The 20,303-nt window shown below is 42.0% G+C and overlaps 2 protein-coding genes across 23 annotated transcripts; both read left to right on the forward strand.

Annotated features, from left to right (window-relative positions):
* The first annotated feature begins 5,071 nt into the window (after window positions 1–5,071).
* Window positions 5,072–7,338, forward strand: LOC103700909 (Tetratricopeptide repeat (TPR)-like superfamily protein). Its single transcript, XM_008782809.5, has one exon. The coding sequence runs from the start codon at window positions 5,322–5,324 to the stop codon at window positions 7,242–7,244; it is 1,923 nt and encodes a 640-aa protein (XP_008781031.5). The 5' UTR covers window positions 5,072–5,321; the 3' UTR covers window positions 7,245–7,338.
* Window positions 7,339–8,497: 1,159 nt separating this feature from the next.
* LOC103700828 (Polynucleotidyl transferase, ribonuclease H-like superfamily protein) lies at window positions 8,498–20,057 on the forward strand. Of its 22 annotated transcripts, none has more exons than XR_015976510.1 (10): window positions 8,498–9,729; window positions 13,817–13,965; window positions 16,693–16,750; window positions 18,358–18,429; window positions 18,503–18,598; window positions 18,677–18,766; window positions 18,877–18,933; window positions 19,157–19,259; window positions 19,385–19,449; window positions 19,544–20,057. XR_015976510.1 is itself a non-coding variant. In XM_039114443.2 (10 exons), exons 2-9 carry the CDS (start codon window positions 9,727–9,729, stop codon window positions 19,211–19,213), a joined length of 582 nt encoding a protein of 193 aa, XP_038970371.2. In that variant the 5' UTR covers window positions 8,568–9,571; window positions 9,662–9,726; the 3' UTR covers window positions 19,214–19,259; window positions 19,385–20,057. The 22 variants fall into 22 exon arrangements, 11 of the variants coding, with proteins under 11 accessions (XP_088574809.1, XP_088574854.1, XP_017696785.2 ...); XR_015976530.1 differs by lacking the exon at window positions 18,877–18,933 and having other exon boundaries at window positions 8,523–8,743; window positions 9,662–9,729; XM_039114443.2 differs by having other exon boundaries at window positions 8,568–9,571; window positions 9,662–9,729; window positions 19,385–20,057.
* Window positions 20,058–20,303: the final 246 nt, after the last annotated feature.

A 20,303-nucleotide genomic window follows, 5' to 3' on the forward strand; every position in this document is an offset into this window, starting at 1 on the left:
ATTTTGATTGCGTTTCACGAAATATGTGGATGGCTTGAATACATACAGATCTCATGGTTGCGTCTCATGTTTTTCTCTTTGAAAAACACACACAATTTATACTGTCTTTCTGTGCTGCATATGGGATTTTACTTCTCAATTAATCTGTAAATTTTACCGGCCGTGGCTATCCGTGACTGGCTGCGCCAAGCGGACGCTATATATTGCTTAATGCTTTTTCTTTTCCCTTTTATTTGAATTTTGTGATGCTGCTTGATCTTCTGCTTTACAAATTTTTATTATTTACATTTTTGCTGTCTTTATTATTTGCTTTGGAGACTTTTAGACACTAGACTCAAGACAGTTTTTAAGAAACATAGCAAGTTACTGCTACGTAGTTGTGAGAATTGGCCCAATTGGGCCATTTCAGATTGGTGCCAGCATTGCCCACGGACTTCAATCGAGATGTTCGAAATTTTTGGGATTGAAATTGAGGAGGATGCATTTTTACTTTGCCGGATTTCCATGCTGTTGGGATAAGATTGCCTGCAGTTGTATTCGGTGGGGATTTGTCGGGCTGGTGTAAACGGCCGGCGGTCGTTGGAGCTTATTGTCTCTTCCAAAAGTCTTCTATAAATACTCGAGTCCTTTTGGTTTGATTCACCACAAGCTCTTCTCCCTCCTCTTTCTTCTTCTCTGATAGCCACCGCACCATCTCAGCCGGGCACCGCTGCCAAAACTTTTTCCGCGTCTCTCTAATTTCTTCTAAAGCCCATTTCTCTATTTTTTTTCTTATTTCAAGATCCACTTTTTTCGTTAGAAGCCGCTGCCGTCGTGAAGTCCACTGCCACTGCAACTCCAGTAAGCTTCCTTCCTACTCCTTTTCCATTTTTCTTCCCAAACTAAGTCTTGTTCCTTTGTTCCAAGCCAAACTGAAGATGTCCTTGCCTTCTTCCTCTATTGCCGATGTCGTCGGCTAGCCATCGACCCCTTGCTAGCCATCGAATCTTCTTCCATCTCTTCTTTTCATTCTCTTTCCTCTCATCCTTCTCTCCATTCTATTTTCTTCATCCTCCTCTCATTCTTTATTTCTATTCACTTTACTTATTTATTTACTTATGAATTAGTTTCTCAAATCCTCTTTTCTCTCTCCCTTGATGCATGGGTCATTTATGTTGATTGATTTAAGTTGGCCCATGCCATTGACAACCAAACCTAGACCCTTGATTGAATCCGGATTGAGATTCTCTCTCTTCTCCCTCATTCTCTCTCTAGGTAGGCTCAGGGATCCTAGTGTAAGTCTTGCTTTTCTATTGGTCGGATCCAAGTTGCCCCGTATGGAGGCCCTGAATCGCTCCGGTACTCAGGCGGTAGACCAGTTCATTACTTTATTCTCCTATCGGATCTTTTTAAAATTTGACTACTATTGATCTTCATTGTGTTACGTAAATCATATCCGAACCTGATCAATTGAGTTCATCTTGATCGGATCAACCCGGGCAGTCCAGCACTATCACTTGACCAATCTGATTTAGGGGTATTAAGCTGTATTCCCAATAATATTTTTAATTTTTTGACTTCACTTGGCTTCTAAGGTGATGATGAAATTAATTGGATTTTAATGATATTAAAATAGGTGAACCTGACTCGCTTACCTGAAGTAGAATTTTAAAGCAAAAAGAGGTAAATAACCTAATGCTTCCATGTGTGTTTTCCGAATTTTGGTAAAATGATAATTAGTTTATTATATATGATTATAATACCTATTTTATACTTGGTCAAATGGGTTGAGCATGTTATTATTACAATAGTAAATCTTTTTAAATATATTATGTACTAATGTTATTCTTAGAATTATTATAGGACCATTGAGCCAAACATAGTTGGCCTCCATAAAGGCTGATTGTGCCAAACTTAGTCGGCCTTACCAAACTTTACTTTTTGATTGATTTATGATTGATTGTGTCAAACTTAGTTGATCTTACCAAATTTCATCAACCTCCTAGTACTATATAAAGGCTGCCTTTATACATTGTAATTGACGGACAGAAATTCAATTCTTTTCTCCCATTCTTTCTTTTCAATGCAGTATCAGAGTCACCGATCACGTAATTTGTTGTCATCATTTCTTTCGCTTTAGCTGTGGTCGTCGTCATCATCATTTACAGATCCTCTATTTCTTCTGTCTCGTTTGGAGGATAGCCGAGGCTCTGTCCCCGGCAACTTCTAAAGCTCCCATCTTCAAATCTAAGAAAAATTTAGTTTTTCTTTTTCTTATTTTTTGAGATGCGTAGGCGCTGTAGCGGCCTTTCTAGCTTCAGGGTTGTCACCTCCCAATTCCTCCTAATCTTGTCCTCCACCTCCGAGTACAACCGCCCAAGCCTCTCTAAGTTGCCTGACAACAAAGCCGAGAGAGGCGACCTGCGCGCCAAGACGCGCTTCCGTGCAAGCGCTTGACCCGGCACGCTCATGTCAAATCTGACGCCTCCCGAATCCCGACCCACCCCGCTTCTCCGTAAGACGGTAACTACCTCTTGACCTCATCTTCTTCCCCTCTTCCCCTCCCCCCAAAAGAAAAAAAAACCCTTCTTATCGTCTTTCGACTAGCTTTTTCTAAGGCTCCGGCCAGATTTTTTCTAGGGTTTCGCCGCGAGTGCATGGCAGTGAGCCTTCTGCAGTTTCATGAGGTGTCTGCCCTCTGCATTGGGAAGCCGACGATGAAGTCTCTGCCGCCGTCCGCCACCATTAGAGAGGCCCTCCTCACCCTTAAGAGAGGTGGAGAGACTTTTGTTAGCATGTGGGTCGCTGATCGGGCGTCGCCGGAGAAGAAGGTGTGCGTCGGCAAAGTTTGCATGGTGGATGATGTCCTCTGGTGCCTCTGCTCCAAGGAGAACATCTCTTCCCTCGGGGCCGCACTCGCCATCCGCCCCCACGATCCCGCCCTCGTTGCGCTTCCCCTCATCAGCTGCGCCCTCGCCGACCAGACCTCCATCGCCGTCGTCCCCGACGACGGCAAGCTCATAGGCGAGATCTCCCCCGATGGCCACCTGTTCTAGGTGGAGTATGCCCTCGAGGCCGTCCTCAAGGGCAACGCCGCCGTCGGCGTCAGTGACACCGACACCATCGTCCTCGGCGTTGAGAAGAAGGCCACCTCAAGCTTCAGGACTCCAAATCGGGGAGGAAGATCGTGAGCCTGGACAACCACATCGCGCTGGCGTGCGCGGGGCTGAAGGCCGACGCGCGGATCCTTAGCAACTTGGCCCGCGTCAAATTCCAGAATCTCATGGCCGTCAGCCTCGACTACTATGAGATCCTCATGTCCTGCTCTCGTAGCAGCACCAGCGGCGAGATGAGTTCCGAGGAAAGGGCCCAGCCGCTCAGGCCGGCATCTCCCCAGGCCTCATCCGTATGTCCATGGGCTATAGTGGCACGTTGGAGCAACAATGGGGCCAGTTCGAGAGGGGCCCTCGCACTCACGCAGTAGCACGCATCGCAGGATGCTACCATGCATCTACTACAAGGTCCAAGAGAGGTCTGGTGCCTCAATCAGAGAGAGTTAAGCTTCCTGAGCATCCGCTTCCGGTGCTTATATTTCTCCAGAGATGAGAGAGTTAAGCTCCTCGAGCACCCGCTTTCGGTGCTTCTGTTTCTCTGGAGATGAGAGCTCCTCGAGCACCTACTTTCGGTGCTTTTATTCTTCTGGAGATGAAGGAGTTAAGCTTCCTAAGCACCCGCTTCCGATGTTGCTGTTCCTCCAGAGATAAGGAAGTTAAGCTCCTCAAGCATCCGCTTCTGATGCTCCTATTCCTCCGAAGATGAGGGAGTTAAGCTCCCTGAGCACCCGCTTCTGGTGCTCTTGTTCCTCTATGGAGGCAGAGGCGACGCACGCCACACTGTACTGTCAGAAGCTTAGCGAATGTAAACTTGACAAGCGCAGTTCTATTCTCGATCACGCAGGAGCAGTGCGCCACACCGTATCGTCAGAAGCTTGGTAAAGGTAAACTTGGCAAGCACGGTCTCGCTCGATCATGAAGGCATACATCTATATGGCGCAGCCCCAGTCCTCAATCTCCGATTTTATTTGCTGCCTCCAGCTTCTTCATCATCTAGTTTGAGGTCTCTTGCTCTTCTTTTATGGTGCTTTCGTCTACGAGCATCGTTGAGCTTTAATTGTCTTTTCTCTAAGATCTGTCCTCGCTACGGATGTTTTCACCAAAGCTTATCCTTCTGGCATCTTTCGATCTCTTCTTTCCAAACTCAAGTTGGTGTATACTTTACCACCTTGAGTTTGAGGAGGCATGTTAGAATTATTGTAGGACCATTGATTGTGCCAAACATAGTCGACCTCAATAAAGACTGATTGTGCCAAACTTAGTCGACCTTACCAAACTACATCAACCTCCTAGTACTAGATAAAGACTACTCCTGTACATTGTAATTGATAGGCAGAAATACAAATCTTCTCTCATTCTTCTTTTTTAACCGTTACCAAATTTGAGAAATATGAATAAATAAATTATGAAATTTGTTTCATATGTATGTATTTTCAATACGGTTATAATTTTGCTCTGCCAATGGAGATTATTTTTTGACTCTATCAACTTGTAATTTGAGAAACTAGTTTCGACACCGAACCACCGGTGATTAGAATAGTGGTATCTGATACTTTGTGCATTCTGTATCTGACTCATGCCATTGGGTTACGTGGCCATAGCCTTGCATGCTTGTATGGTCCGTCATATAAGTATGCAGCGTCTATTGCGTTAGGTACAGGGCATGACAATAGTCGTCGATGTTAATACCGAGGATGATAGGAGAGAAAAGCGGATTCTCATCGGTTAATACCGAAGAATTTTTGTAAATAAAAAAATATATTAGCTATTGGAATGGGTTTGTATCTTTTGGCGTGAAAGAAGGGTTCGCCTTTCGTCACACGAATCCACATTTGGATCACCCACCACACAGCTCTCAAAGTGCTTATGCTCACCATCTATCCATCTACACATATCTCAAAGTTAATAGTGGTCGATCCGATGGTCGATTTGCGCAGAAGAGGGCAAATCGTTGATTTGCGTATCACAAATCTTGTAGCATCTGTTGCGTCAATTTATAAAAACCTTTTGCAGCTTCCAAACGAGCGTTTAGCCTTGAGGAGCGGGAGTAGTGTCATCTTTCAATAGATTTTTCTGATAATGTCCAAGGATTGTGGCTCCGCACCCTCCTCACTAATGCCAAAAAGTAATTAATATTTCTCTCACTCCGCAGTCCCATGCTTCAACGATGCCCATGGTTATTTCTGGATAAGGAGGTGACCAGAACTTCTGCACTGGCCTCCCCCAACCATGTCCTCCGCCACCGCCACCGCCGCCGCCGCCGCGGCCACCTCGACCGCCTCCGCCGCCGCCACTCACTTCTCTCCGCCACCTCCGCCCTTCCCCGCACCCCATCCCCTCCTCCCTCCCGAGCACGCCGCCTCCCTGATCGACCGGTGCCGAACCGTCCGCCGCCTCCTCGAGATTCACGCCGCCGTCCTCCGCGCCGGCCACCACCACCACCCGATCGTCAACTTCAAGCTTCAGCGCTCCTACTCCTCCCTCGGCCTCCTCGACCGCCACCTCGCCCTCCTCCGCCTCACTCCCGACCCCAACGTCTTCTTCTGGACCGCCGCCATCCACGCCCACGCTCTCCACGGCCTCCACCAGGCTGCCCTCCTCCTCCTCTCCCAGATGCTCTCCGCTGCCGTCGTCCCCAATGCCTTCACCCTCTCCTCCGCCCTCATATCCTGCCCCCTCCCCCAAGGCCGCGCCCTCCACGCCCACTCCCTCAAGCTCTCCCTCACCGCCGACCCCTACGTTGCCACCGCCCTCCTCGACATGTACGCCCGCGCCGGCGACGTCGCCTCTGCCCGCCGCCTCTTCGAAGACATGCCCGAGCGGCGGCTCGTCTCTTCCACAGCTATGATGACTTGCTATGCTAAGCTTGGCGACTTGGTGCAGGCCCGCCGGTTGTTCGACGAAATGGACCACAGGGACTGCGTCTGCTGGAACACTATGATCGATGGGTACACCCAGCACGGCCGCCCCAACGAGTCTCTGGCCCTCTTTAGGCGGATGCTAAGGTCCTCCGCTAGGCCCAATGAAGTCACGGTGATCTCCGTGCTTTCTGCTGTCGCCCAGCTGGGCTCGCTGGCTTCAGGCAAATGGGTGCATTCTTACATAAAGAACATCAACAATCGAATCGAGTTCAATGCCAAAGTTGGGACCGCGTTGATCGACATGTATTGCAAATGTGGGAGCTTGGAGGATGCTTGCTCGGTGTTCGACAGCATCAAAGACAAGGATGTCGTTGCTTGGAATTCGATGATCGGCGGTTACGCAATGCATGGCAACAGCAAGGAATCCCTCAAGCTCTTCTCCAAATTACGCGCTGAAGGTTTTCAACCGACTGACATCACCTTCATTGCAGTCTTGAATGCTTGTAGCCATTCAGGTCTGGTGAGTGAAGGAAGGGAGCTCTTCCACATGATGGAAAATGATTACAGAATTGAGCCTAAAGTTGAGCATTATGGATGCATGGTTGATCTCCTCGGGCGTGCAGGGTTGGTAGATGAGGCATATGAGCTTGTTCGGAGCCTGAGATTTAAGCCGGACACAGTAATGTGGGGTTCATTGCTTGCAGCTTGTAGACTCCACAAAAACATGGCTTTGGGAGAGAAGATTGCGAATTATTTGGTCAGCAATGGCCTTGCAAACTCTGGGACTTACGTTCTTCTGTCCAATATCTATGCAGCAGTGGGGAATTGGGAGGAGGTGGGTAGAGTGAGGACCTTGATGAAGGGGAGTGGGGTTCAAAAGGAGCCTGGTTGTAGCTCCATTGAAGTCGACAATAAGGTGTATGAGTTTGTTGTGGGGGACTTGAGTCATGCCAAGAGCCAAGAGATTTATGCAATGCTGGAGGAGTTGAATGGCTTGCTCAAAGCTCATGGATATGTTCCCCAGGTAGAGCTGGTGTTGCATGATTTAGAGGAGCCGGAGAAAGAGCGAGCTCTCAGGGTTCACAGCGAGACATTAGCTATAGCTTTTGGGCTGATCAGCACTAAACCAGGGACGGCGATTAAGATTGTCAAGAACCTTCGAGTTTGCACTGATTGTCATACTGTTACGAAACTGATCTCTAAGATAAGTGGGAGGAAGATTATTGTAAGGGATAGGAATAGATTCCACCATTTTGTTGATGGCTTATGCTCTTGTGGGGATTATTGGTGATTGTGATTTAATTTTGTAAGATTAATCTCACCTTCACTTGTAATTATCCTTGTAATTTGTAACGGATGGCCACCACTATGAACATATTCTCTCATATCCCAGACGTTGTCATTAGCCTCTTGCTTTGGGCATCAACAAGTCTCTAGCAAGCATCCCAAGGCACTCTTACTGTGCCTAGCTCAAATAGCCGAATAGCATTCATTTACTTAACTATAAAGCTTTAACGTATCCTAATGAATGAAAGGAGTAAACGGGCTACCATTCCTGACCCAACAAATAAGAAAAAGGGTGGGTCTGAACCTCAAATCCAGGTGTGGCCCTGTTTGTATGGAAGGTAGCCTGAAGATGCCTACCTAACAGATGAGTGCTAGTTTAGTATAGGGTTGGTATTTTTCAGATTGCTGGGCCTGTTTGACGATGGAGGAGTCCATCTTTCATGTTTTCTTTGGCTGTCAGTAACCTGTTCAGATTTGGGAGTGTGCAGCAGTTTCCTCCGGTCTGACACAGAGGTAGTCGTCGACAGAGGATTTCTTGATATTCCTGCGGGTTTTCTCCTAGAGGCTTGCCAGTGTGGAGCAGGAGATTAGGACAGCTTATCTGGCTTAGCATTGCTGGCTAGATAGGAATACCCAAGTCTTTGAGGACAGCGGTGCGCATCCGAGGCTGGTGGTGGACCAGGCTCTTACTCATGTGGTGGAGGCCTTCGGCATTGCCGCTGCATCGTCCCTTGGGCTGGCTAGGAGAATCTAGGATTTTCATTTCGTTCTTGTAGTGCCCGAAACTATATCTGTATCCTGGGAGCTCCCATCTCTGATTTTCTCGAGATAAACTTCAATGGCGGTATCAACGAGGTTGGAGGCTATAGAGGTGTCGGATTTGTCATCAGAGATCAGGAGGCCAAATTTGTGGCGGTCAGAAGTCGATGGATCTTTGAGCAGACTATGGCGGTGGTAAGGCCAGAGTTGCGTGGGAGGACATCTGCTACGCGAGGCGAGTGCTGGGCATAGCCTATATTATCCTTGAAGGAAATTCTGCCACGGTGATCGAGTGGACCTACGATTCGTACAATGCAGCCAGCGGGATGCCCTTGATTCATAACATCCGCCGATTTTTGGGTGAGTGCATCACCTATCGGGCCACTCATACTTTTAAAGAGGTAAATAGTATGGCTGACTGGATAGCATCCTTCATAACTCAGTATTTTGGAGGCTTTATTTAGGACAACTACATCATGGTTCCATCTTTCTTATATTCTCTTTTGTGCTTTTGTGTGTGGGTGGCTGTTGTACCCAAAAAAAAAAAAAAAAAAAAAAACTCAGTGTGGCCCGCCGTTAATGCCGTCCGCGTGACTAATATTATTTGCATCCGTATCGTCTTCGCGCTCTCCTCCTACTCTGCCGCTCGGGACCGCCTTCGTCGACTCTCCTCGCCGGAGCCGAATCTCGAATCTCAATCCGCCCGCTCTCCCACACCTCCCTCCTCCTCCAACCCTTGCTCAGGTGAGATCTCTTCTCCTCTCCTCTTCTTCTTTCTAAAATAGATTGTAAGTTTCAAACCCTAGTTTCTGCTGCTACAAATATGGAACCATGGAACCACACTGCTTGGCGAGCCTTCTTCCATCATTATCTTCGCCCAGGGCCCCTCCCTGGCCACCAGCACAGCCGCTAAAGAATGCCCTAGCCCTTCGCAGGAATCAGTTCATGGGCATCGATAAAGAAGCCTCTGCCTTCAGTCTCTCTTCATCTCTTCGCTTTCTTTCTCGTCATAGAGAGGAGTATCTGTGGGGATTTTTTTTCTACTCTTCGAGCTCTGCTCTTTCTTTTCTTCTTCTTCTCAGCTTTCTCCTTCTCCTCCTCTTCTCCGACTATGCATGTATAAAATTGAGGCGATGATGAATTGATGATGAGTGACTCCTTAAGGGTTCTTCTTCTTCTCCTCTTCATTGCCATGGATGTATTCTTTTCGAGCAATAGACGAGGCAGCTCTGGAAGGTCTGCTGTTCCGCAGACAACCGACCTGCAGCCATTGCCAGCTGGGCGGGTCATTGGGGAAGAAGGAGAAGAAGAAGAGAAGGAATGATATTTCCATCTCATCGAATCAAGAATTTTGTAACAACCCAGGACCTCACTCAAAATGGCTAGCTAGAAGGTATTATTTGGGTTCTTTGATCCTTTATAAGTACTCAAGATCTATGCAGCAAATAACTGATGTGGGACTAAACACACGCCTGTACGGATCCTCACAAATCTCCTCTAAGCCTTCAAATCGTAGTTCTCCGGCTGGTTTTCTTTCTCAAGGTTTGCTGGTGGTCTTCTTCTTCTTGTTCGGTAATGGCCGTGAAGTTGTGCTTCTTTCTCTCCTTTTGTTTCTTTCTCACTGGATTTTGTTCTTCTTATTGGTATCTTGTCTTATACAAGGAGGCTGTGGTGATTCTTGGATGAGGATGTTGCTGAATTGTCGAGTGGGAAAATGGCTTTTCTAAATGGTGAGGCAACCTTGCACGGTCTTTTGTTTTTCTTGTGAAGGCAACGATTTGTGGCCGTTTCAATCTGACCCACCTCTTCCTGTACTCTGCTTTTCTAGTTTCTGGGTTTTGTAGAAACTTAAAAATAAATCTTGTCATGCATTCCCTTTTCTCTGGCTGAGCACAGTAAAAACAACCAGCATATGGAAAAGTAATTCAAATAATTCATCAGATGTTTTCCCTTCTGGTTTGGATAAGAATGGATGGTTTAGAAATATGGTGCTGCTTTTGTGGATTAGAAATGTGCTACTGGTGTTTTTTCATGTGCCTTTACTCTCGTCGGCTGGTCCAATACAGGTTTTGTTTCATATTCGTGGGCATTGTCTTTTTTTAAGCCAAGTTCTTATGAAAAATAGTTGGCTGTACTTGGCAAGTACTAAAATTTTGCCTTCTGATGGGAGCCTGTTCGTTGAAGTTTGATGCGATGACCTTTCTATAAATCATATTTGGTTTTAGATATTACAGAAACAATTTAAAGTATGCAGGCTTGTAATTTGATAGAAGCCCATTTAGCCTAGCGCATTTGATAGAAGCTTATTTAGTCCAGCCCAATTCAACCAAATAAACAGAATTGTATCCAACTAAATTTCTTCGATCGGTTTGAACCGGTTCTTGAAAATAGTTGGTTCGGTTTCAGTTTCTATTTTAGGAAACTGATTTGAATCGGTTCAGTTTCTATTTTAGGAAACCGATTTAAATCGTTTCGGTTTCAAGAATAACTCTAAACCGACTGCGAAGGAAAGTTGCGGCTTTTAATACAATTCATCTCTCCTGGTCCTTCTTCCTCCCCCCTCTGCTTCTCTTTCTCTTCTACTTCTTCTCTAGGTCATGATGGCCGCCACTCTCTCTTAGCCTTCTAGTTCAAGACCTCCGGTCTAGGAGCTCCAACCAGCGCCCCCTCCCGATCGGCCAACAAGGTGGCTAAGAGAAAGTGTCCTCGGATCACGATTTTTTCAGCTTAGTTTTGCCTCCCTGAAGCATACAACTCCAAATTGAATGCTGAATTGGTGGTAAAGAACCCAATTTTATCATTTACTGAAGGTCTGCAAGCTAATCCCTTTCCTCTTCTTTTCTTTATAGATTAAACCCTAGTTCTGAAAATTTGGTGTTTGTATCTAATGTCAAGACATTTTGAGCAAACTTCTAGTTTTTTGATAAATTCGACTTTGGCTTTGTTTGGTAGCTTGGCTGGTTGGTTCGCATATGGAACTGTATTGTATAAATGGTTAGCACTGATGCTTTTTGAGCTTCAATGTCTCTGGTTTTTAAGTGCACATTTAGATATGTAGAGGTACTGCTTCTTACCTTTAGTCCTTCGATCAAAAATTTTGATCTTGCTAGCTTGATACGTCAGCTCTCTGAAATGGATTTGGAGTGTTTAACCAATTGGGATTTGGCTTAACAACTAGCATGATCGGCTTTGTTGCGTTTGCTTTGTAATTTATTCATGAAATATCTGTCCAAATCCAATGGTTCAACATTTCATTTTTAACTCTATACAGTTGTCTATGAGCACAATGATTACAAAGATGGAGATAGTATCTTAACGACTCCATTATAAACAATCCATGAGTTATAAGCTAAAGAAGCTTCCTTTGTTGGCAAGGGAAGAAGGGATGTCCTATAGACTTTGCATCAAATATTTCTAAGGGATTTCCAAAAGCAAACATCTGAGACTTCCATATGTCACTAAACTTGTCCCAAAGTCATGGAGTTAACTGTTTGCTTCATTTACAACAATTAGTCTTCTTGAGCCTTTTTCCACACAATATTCTCTATCAGCTGAAAGTGATATTGCCTTGAGTCTCTACCACATGGATCTAAAGAGGTGAGGCTGCTGGTAAGATATTTGATCACAGTAGCTACAGTTTGGAATTTTTTTGAAGTTAAGAGCAATGAGATAACTGTTCCATTTTTATATTACTCTAATTGGTTATTGTTGAAATCCCACCTGTTTTATGACTATCTTCGCTGTGCTACACAAAGCTAGAGATTCTTCAAAGACATTTCTAGAAGAAAGGAGAAAAATTTTAAAATCTTAAATCATGTTTGATCAAACAAACAAAGGTTTTTCTCTCCCTCCTATCAAGAATCAATCTCAAAGTACAATAGTGGAAGAGTGATGAGACTGATCTCTGATCTTGCTTTACAAAGCTTGCCTAGCAAAAGGTGAGTCTAGGCATGCTTGTTACATGACCTTTTCAACATGTACAACAGTTATACATCTGATTCTCAAGAAATCTGAAGGACAACAGTAATTTGGATCTGGGATTTGAGCCCAGGTTTCTGCAGCCATCTATTCTACTATATAATCAGAACTTTTGGGGCCGGCCTGTGTTTGTTTGTCCCTATATCTCCATCCCCATTATAAATGCTCCATAATAAATAGATTTACACTCACATGATCCAATGCTTTCTCTTAAGAGAGGGAAACAAGAGGTGTGCATCTCTCAAAACTATGAGTATTATAAAGTAAAATATATCAATTACAAAAAGCTTTAATCAGATTGGATAACTACAGTCATCCTCACTACCTCTCACATGCCTCATATTAAGGATGTTCTTGCAATAAGCCTCATATTAAGGATGTTCTTGCAATAATCATGTGTGTAGCACTTGCTAGAATCTATGAAGGTGTAACGCATTCATTGGGATGGCTATTGTTGTGTCATTTCATTGAAAAATAGCACAACATTTCACATTTGGTACGACATGATCCACAAGATTGGAAATTTTTAGTTGGAGAATTGATTGGCAGAAGACTGATGCTTGTGATCTGCTAATGAGGCTAACCATATGACTAATGTGCGCATACCAGAATACAACCAAATCACACTTCATCTTTTTTCCAATGGCTTAGTTGGTTTAGAAGAATATTTCAGATTTTGCAGAGCATACTACTTGTTTGATCAAAATTTGGAGTCTAGATTTTGACAAATGGTTTATCCTAGGGCCATCGATTACATGTTGTAGCCTTTTTTTTTCAAGGATTTGTGTGGGGAGATGAAAGAGGATATAAATGATCCAAAATCGTATCCTTGTTCATTATTGCTTGTATTTAGAACCTTATTTCCATGGCTGCCAGCTTTTACTTTTAGCAAGTCGAATGCATCCTTGTAAGCCGAAATTGTTGATTAAACTTATCCTAGTATCATATTCTCTTTGACTTAATAGAACCAAGCTCAATCATGGTGGTTGTTCTTTGTCGAAATGGGCCCTTTTGTATTGAGGTCTTGTCAGATATTGATATGATGACCCTCGTGTCCTCCAGAGATTATCTACTTTTTTGAAACAGATGTCAAGGATCAATGTTGTTTCCTTAAGAACGTACTGTTGTCTCCAAGGTTGCAATCTCAGTACCGGATACTGTATCAATACCTTATCAGTTCGGTATGGTACGGTACATCTTTGTGCCAAAATAGCTTTCTTATCCATTTTCTCAATTTTCATCTCGGTACACCTCGATACGGACCAGTATGCACCTCGGTACATGTCGGTACGTCTCCATATGCGGCGGTACGTCTCGATATGGGCGGTACGGGATTTGTACCGATTTGAAGGGGTGTTTCGTACTGGTTTTCTCCCAGTATAATATGGTATGCCCCGTACCAAGCAGTATGGGGCGATACGGCAGTTGTCTCCTTTATTATATTGACATGGTGGAAGTCAGGGATGTTATGTTGTGGCTCCTTTTACCATATGATATTATGGACATGTTTTTTCCCTATTGTGCTATTTGGTTTTCTCATGTTTACATGGATTGATGTTTTGAAAGTGGCATTACTTTGCTGCTTCTTTAAGCAGTCTTATTAGTCATCTTGCTCATTTACAATGTATGAACTGTGGGAATGGAATAACCAAGAAACTAACTAGCTGAACAATGGACTGTTTCATACATTACAACCACTTAATTGTATGCTGGAACCAGAGTAGATGCTTTTTTTTCAGGACCTTCAAATATCATAGCAATACAATTAAGTAGGCATATAACATGCAATCATTTTTTAGCATATTGAATTTTTAATCTAATTGCATGGTGCAATTTCAGATGAAGTTGGTGAAGCCAATTGAGTTGTTTCAAAAGTTTCTCAAGTCGGGCTCTAAGGAGCAAGGCCGGCTGCTTGGACTAGATGTTGGGCAAAAATATGTTGGTTTGGCTGTCTCAGATACTTGTAACAAAATTGCGTCACCTTTAAGGTATGAGCAATCTGGTGCTCATGTAGGCGCATACATGTTCTCTACTCTCTCGCTCTCTCTCTCTCTTTCTCTCCATATGTCATATATTAACCTTGGGGGAACAAAAATTAGCATTCAGAAGTTATAGTGACTCTTTGTTTATTAACTGGCCTGTTAGTTGATGTAAGTGGTTAAGCTAGTGAAAGGGAAAAGAGATCTACAAGCTCAAGAAACTATCGACCTTTTCCCCTTATGCTAACTTATGCAATAAGTAGATCATAGTAAAAATTCTAAATTGATTGGCAAGGAAAGATTTTTTTCTTAACATAGATAACAAAATTGTTTTTCATTTTTTATTGCTTTGCGTGAATCCATAAGCTTTATGCTGCTAAGCAACAAACACTTTGATGGTCAATGTTGAAGAATCATAAACATCCTTGTGAATTTTGTGAATAAAGTTTTGCTCTTTCAATGGAAGGATTCGTCATGTGAAGTTTAGAAACTAACAGCATTTCTTCCTTTATTTTTATTATCATACTGAAACTGCAAACATTTTGAAATTGATCTGATGATCTGACTGCCACGTTAATTGTTCTGGGGCAATAAGTGACGCCAAGAATGCCTTATTTTGCTTAACCCTTGCATTGCTATGTCATAGGATGAAATTTTAAAAAGATCTAGATTGGGTGCAATCTTTTGATTGTGGACGATGCTTATTTTTCTGCTGTTCTTGCCACTTCAATTAGCTTCTTTTCTTTATCTAGTATTTAAAGTTTTCATCTAGTATCTAAATTATTAAGATGTTCTAGACATGCAGTTTTTGGATTTTCCTTATAGCATCAATTTTATAAATTATGGGCTTTTCAGTTTTGACTTTAGATAAAGTAACTGTCAGCATTTGCACCATGTGTTTGTCTACCTCCTTGCCTGGTAAGTCGAAGAAATATTTTTTTCTCTACTGTCTATCTCATTCCCCCATTGTCATTCCTACTCTTTTTGCAAATTAAAAATGTGAAGATTCTGGTATTCAAGCATATGCTGGTCCCTAGGTGAGGGGGAGAGGAGGGTCATGCAACTGAATATCGTGTTACCCGGTATTTGATGCAGAGAATGCGGGAGACATTAAGCAGCTGTGGTGTGAAATGTCCGGAATATTGCAGTGGGCTGTGAAGGCAGGGAGGCATTAATTGGACTTCTTATAACTGAACTAAGCCCATAATTTTCAAAACTTGATTGCTAGCTGCTATACAATAAACAGCATTTCCCAAGACATGTTGGAATTTTTCAAAATTTCATAACATAGTTTTAGGAGAGCCTACCAGCCATCTATAGTTTTTTCCCCTTGTTTTTGAGAGGAATGATAAGAATTCAGACCATGACAGTTCATTGTTAGATCCTCTTATTCTTCACTTCATAATAATCATGTTGGGTGTTGGAGAGCTGTAAAATGTGAAGAGCAGCTAATTTAAAATTCCCACATCCTCCTCTCAAGTTTGGGCTCCGTGTCATGTCTGAAATGTGTCCTAAGAATATGATCCACCTTAACTAATTTGTATGCGTCACTGTTGTCCTAAAATTATTTCTGAATCCTAAGCTTACTAGTGTCCTCTCCAGTAAAATTTGAAATTTGGTGAAAATTGGAGTGGATTAGAAATAACTACTTGTTTAATAAATTTTTCTTCATTTTTGTTTGGAAGATTTTTATGTGATGATAGGAGTTCTCTGGTAGCCTTTCAATTCCAGTTTCCAAAGTCTGTGTTAGGAAATGAGATAATCTCACAGAAAATTAAACTGCTTGGTGCAGAAATCTTTAAATATTCATTAGAAATATCAGGAAAAAAATAATAATATGATAATCAGGCTTTCTGACTCACCAACTTTGAAGCTTGATGTCAACTGTTATGGCAAAATCATACTCTATATTTGTAATTTGTTTTTCTTCTAGTACTTACACATGTTATAAATGATTTAATCTAGGTCTTCTTCTCTGAGTTGAAAATGCATTATCAGATTGGCATTGTCAGTAACAATGATAATTCATTGAAAGTATTCAAGCATTTTGTCCAGCTATGCATATAATATATCAGCACATATATACACATTGTTTAAGAAACACAAACCTCTGTTCATGTTCTGAATTTCTGGATACATTGAATCCTGCTGTCAAATCATCTATTGCATCTCTACCTTGCTTATATATGTGAAGACTGAAGAACATGAATTCAATTGCTATGGGTGACTATATGAAACAACCAGACATGCAATACCTTAATAATTCAAGTTTTGATGATTCTTGTGGATGATAACCTTGGCTGTTGTGTCATTGCTGACTGTCCTTGGATAATAGCTAGCTTCATCATGATAATTATAAAATGTCACTCCTGCAGAAGTCGTGTTTCTCTGCCTTTGAGCATGGGGAAAATAGCTCGGTTACATTGATCTGATTGGTTATATCTTATCACGGTAGCACAACTTCATTAAAACTTTGTTTATAGGTTCATTTGGTATTAGATTATTTTCATTTGTTAATTAAATGCACTTTGGAAATTATTATTACTTATTTGAGTAGAAATAGTTAGTAACAAGACAAATAAAAGTACTAGAATCGGCATCACACATTTGTGTTCATACAATATATATAATTTGCATCAAAAAGAAAAGTACGATATATATGATGTTATTGTTTCATCCTTTGTTTAATGATTTACCGTCCTAAGTAGTCATATGGTTCTCCGATATATGATGCAGTGTCTTGGTCAGGAAGAAAACAAACATCGATTTGATGGCCAGAGATCTTCAAACGTTGGTATGTCTAATAGTTATCATGTCTTTTTATCTTTTTTCCTTGGTCAAAGTTGAATAATATGAGAATCATTGTTATTTTGCCTCTCGTAAAGCATATACAAATGAATTTATGACCGAAGGCCCTTAATATACGAAGCGTGCCTATTGCTGTCGTTCCTCTAATGGCATTGCTTTTTTTTTGGTGATTTGGATCTATACATATTGTGTATAAATACATCCATGAGAGTCAGCATACAAAATTCTAGGAAAGAAGCTGGAAGAACGGAGTTAGAATCCCACAAGGTAACACTAGTGTGGTTGGCCATATAATACACGGCCCTGCACTATTCCCCTCTCTGAAGGTGTGAGCCACCATGAAGGAATCAAGGGAGTTCCACATCCGCCTATAATCCAGGATGAGGGGGTGTGTACCATTATTCTTAGGGGTCGTAAGGGACAGCCATTTAATAGAAGTACCTAAATTCCCCTCTAGGACAACTTTGGCTGCTCTCAGGGTTACAACAGCGTAGGTCAGCCCTTCCCATGCTCTGCACAACTCGCCATTGGGACAGCAATATCAGGTAACCAAGTTCCAACGCTTGCAAGGAAGGACCCTCTATGGTCCTTAATAATGAAGGTCACTCCACCATAGGCTTCATTGTCATGTACATTGCATTAAAGTTGATCTTGAGGAAGTAAGACTGTGGTGGCTCCCAAGAGAGGAATATCATCTGTTGGCGTGCAAAATCTACGGTGAAAGAGCCCTGTCAAAGAACCATCGGTAGCAGTGATGCTTTAAAACTCAGAGGCCGAGAAGCTTTCATTCAAATCAACCTTAGGCTTCTCAAGGTGCTCTAACTGGCAATGCTCACTCCAGTAGATAAAGTTTTTAAAGCGCAGACGGCTAAGTGATGTTAATGGAAAACTACATGCAGTATCAGAATGTTGGCTGCTAATGATGTCGAGTTAGTTTTTGTGGATTGTGAGCCTTTTCCTTCTCAGTCCTTTTTTTAATGGATTCTCTTCTAGGCATGTCTCCTAGAGATCTGCCTATGTATATGTTTACATTTGGGTATGTCATCTCATCGTCAATGCTTTATTCGGTCATTATTTTTGAGTCTCAGAATACTTTGTTCATCCATTTTATTTCGACCATGCAACATCACTATGCTGCCGCTGCATATATAATGAAAAGAATAAACTTCACCTGCCTTGGATCTGGCTAACTTTTTTCGACTAGTCTAAAGAGTTGTCATTTCATGTTTGTTTCTCAACCAATAAAATAAAATAAAAAGAAAAGAACAATTGTTATCACAAATTGGGTTAATGATTAGGTTATCTATGACTAGACCTTTGGTTTGTCTACCACCAATATGTTTTATGCCTTTCATATGTTTCAAATCTTTTTTTCAATTTAAACGGGTTGTCATTCACAAAATGGTGGTTATTTGAGAATGGTTAATGGGATTCGATCTTGATTTTGACAACATTTGCTTTGACAATCAGCTGCTAATATTTTTCTTTAAAGTTGCTTGAAAACTTGGAGATGCTTGAAATTAACATTTTTATTTTTTTGGGTAAGAAATTATTCTTTAATATCTTTTGTTTGCATTGTATTTTTGTGCACAGGTTTCTCAACTTTCTCTCATTGGCTTTGTTGTTGGTTACCCCTTCAGTTTACAGGGTCAATCTAGTGTAGAGGTACGTTATCTATTTCATGGCCATAAAGTTCCACTCATGTTCTCCTTTATTACTATTTTCTGCTTTGCAATAGGCTGTGCAAGTGAAGCTTTTTATGGAGGAACTTCGCAAAACAGGGAGACTTGATGGCTTGTGTTATACATACTGGAATGAAAATTATACCTCAAAGGTGACTTGTGAAAAATATTTTGTTTATGGTGATGCTTCAAAGAAGGAATTTTTTTATATTGATGCTTGGTTGTTTCAGTGTGTAGAAGCCCTGTTAGATCCTTTGAATCTACATCCAGTAGAGTCCAAGACAATCATGGACAAATTCGCTGCTGTTGGTATACTCCAGGTACTTTGTTGCTGCATTCGGTGTAGCTGGGCGGCCTGCGCCTCTTTGATTTTTTAATTTTAAACGCTTTAGTGATTGACGGTCTGTTCGGTGTTATTTCTTTGACACAGGATTTCATTTCCCATTTTTTAGGAGTTTTTGTGGACCAGTACAGCCATAGCCTACTCGTGTGTCCTTGAATTATATAAGATTTGTTTGAGGTTTTCATTTTAGCTTGTTTTATTGTTATTCTTGCCAAACCCAGTTCAGATGGAAGATTTGCCAACTCTGCAAAGATAACCATATGCATTTATTAGACAAATATGCTGGATTTCTTTGAGACTGAATGGAGGATAGTTAAGCACAGTGGAGTATGATTGTGACCAGGATTTGTGGCTGGTGGATTGACAGGGATATCTCGATGACATGAATAGGAATCTGAAGTCAGAAGACATGCCTAGAGAATGATGCAATGGGTCAGAAGCAGATAGGAATGGTGGATGGAAAATGAGTAGTAAGTAACATTAAGAACTTACAATGTCTAATTTTAGTTCCATCTGGACCATCTAACCCAATTTTGTTTTGTTACAATTTGCTACATGGTTTCATATTCTGTACTTACTGATTGCATGTACGCAGGGTTGGAATGGTCGTTGCAGCAAGACTTCCGACAAAACAGAAATCATCTTTCTGATGGATTTCATGTCCGAAAATTTTCTGAATAACAACCTTCCTGATTCCTCCATTTCTTGTTTCCACTGCCTCGTCTTCTAAGCTGATTTTTTCCCACTGTTTTAGATACGAGATGGATTTGGTGGCCTAGCATTCCTGACAGCCTTGAAGTTTGTTATTTTATCAAAAATCAATCCCGAGGAAAACCAGTGTTGCTGAATTTTCAAAACTCATCTCGATTGCCAACTGTGGCTCTAAATTTTGACCATCTGCTCATCTGCTATTGCATCTTCATTTTTCTTATTTTTGTTTTTGGTTAAGCCATTTTAGCATGGAGCCCAAAATTTTCGGAAAGAAACATGACTGATGTGCAACTCCTATTTTGAGGGATTTGGCAGGCTTCATTGCAGGTTAATTATAAAGTTTGTGAATGCCTTCCGGGAAGCAAACCATGTTGCTGATTGTCAACAACGCAAGGACAATGGCTTGATGCTCTGTTATCTTGATGGAAACCCGAGAATATTATTTGGGATAGCAGTAGATCCGATCTCCCTCTTGCAAAGGGATCTATATAATGTTTATGGAATTCAATGTCTTCTTTCATGGAACCTAGTGAAATAAAAACTGCATATTTCCACTATTGTGCCTGTGTTTCTCTGAGATCGAGAGAACTAACTAGTTGCTTTATTATTCTACCAAGCAAGCTCCAAACTGGACATTTTATTTACGCGAACGTAAGGGTATTTCATATTTCATCAATAAGTGCTTTGCTGTTGAATGATCTCAATTCGTCCTAGACTTTGTACTCCTGAGAAAGTAAAGATCCAAGTTTAGAACCAAGTTTAGCAACCAAAAGTAAGAGTGTATTTCTTCTTTTTTTTTTGAC

This window comes from Phoenix dactylifera, chromosome 1 (genome assembly GCF_051530095.1).
Source record: "Phoenix dactylifera cultivar Ajwa chromosome 1, Ajwa_hap1_PhDact_Kaust_v1.1, whole genome shotgun sequence".
Lineage (NCBI taxonomy): Eukaryota > Viridiplantae > Streptophyta > Magnoliopsida > Arecales > Arecaceae > Phoenix > Phoenix dactylifera.

Excerpts from the sequence above, each read along its gene's own strand:
- LOC103700909 (XM_008782809.5), top strand. The coding sequence starts at position 5,322 with ATGTCCTCCGCCACCGCCACCGCCGCCGCCGCCGCGGCCACCTCGACC.
- LOC103700828 (XM_088718683.1), top strand. Across the intron at positions 18,430-18,502 it reads AGGGTCAATCTAGTGTAGAG|GCTGTGCAAGTGAAGCTTTT; the intron begins GTACGTTATCTA and ends GCTTTGCAATAG. Across the intron at positions 18,767-18,876 it reads CTGCTGTTGGTATACTCCAG|GATTTCATTTCCCATTTTTT; the intron begins GTACTTTGTTGC and ends TCTTTGACACAG.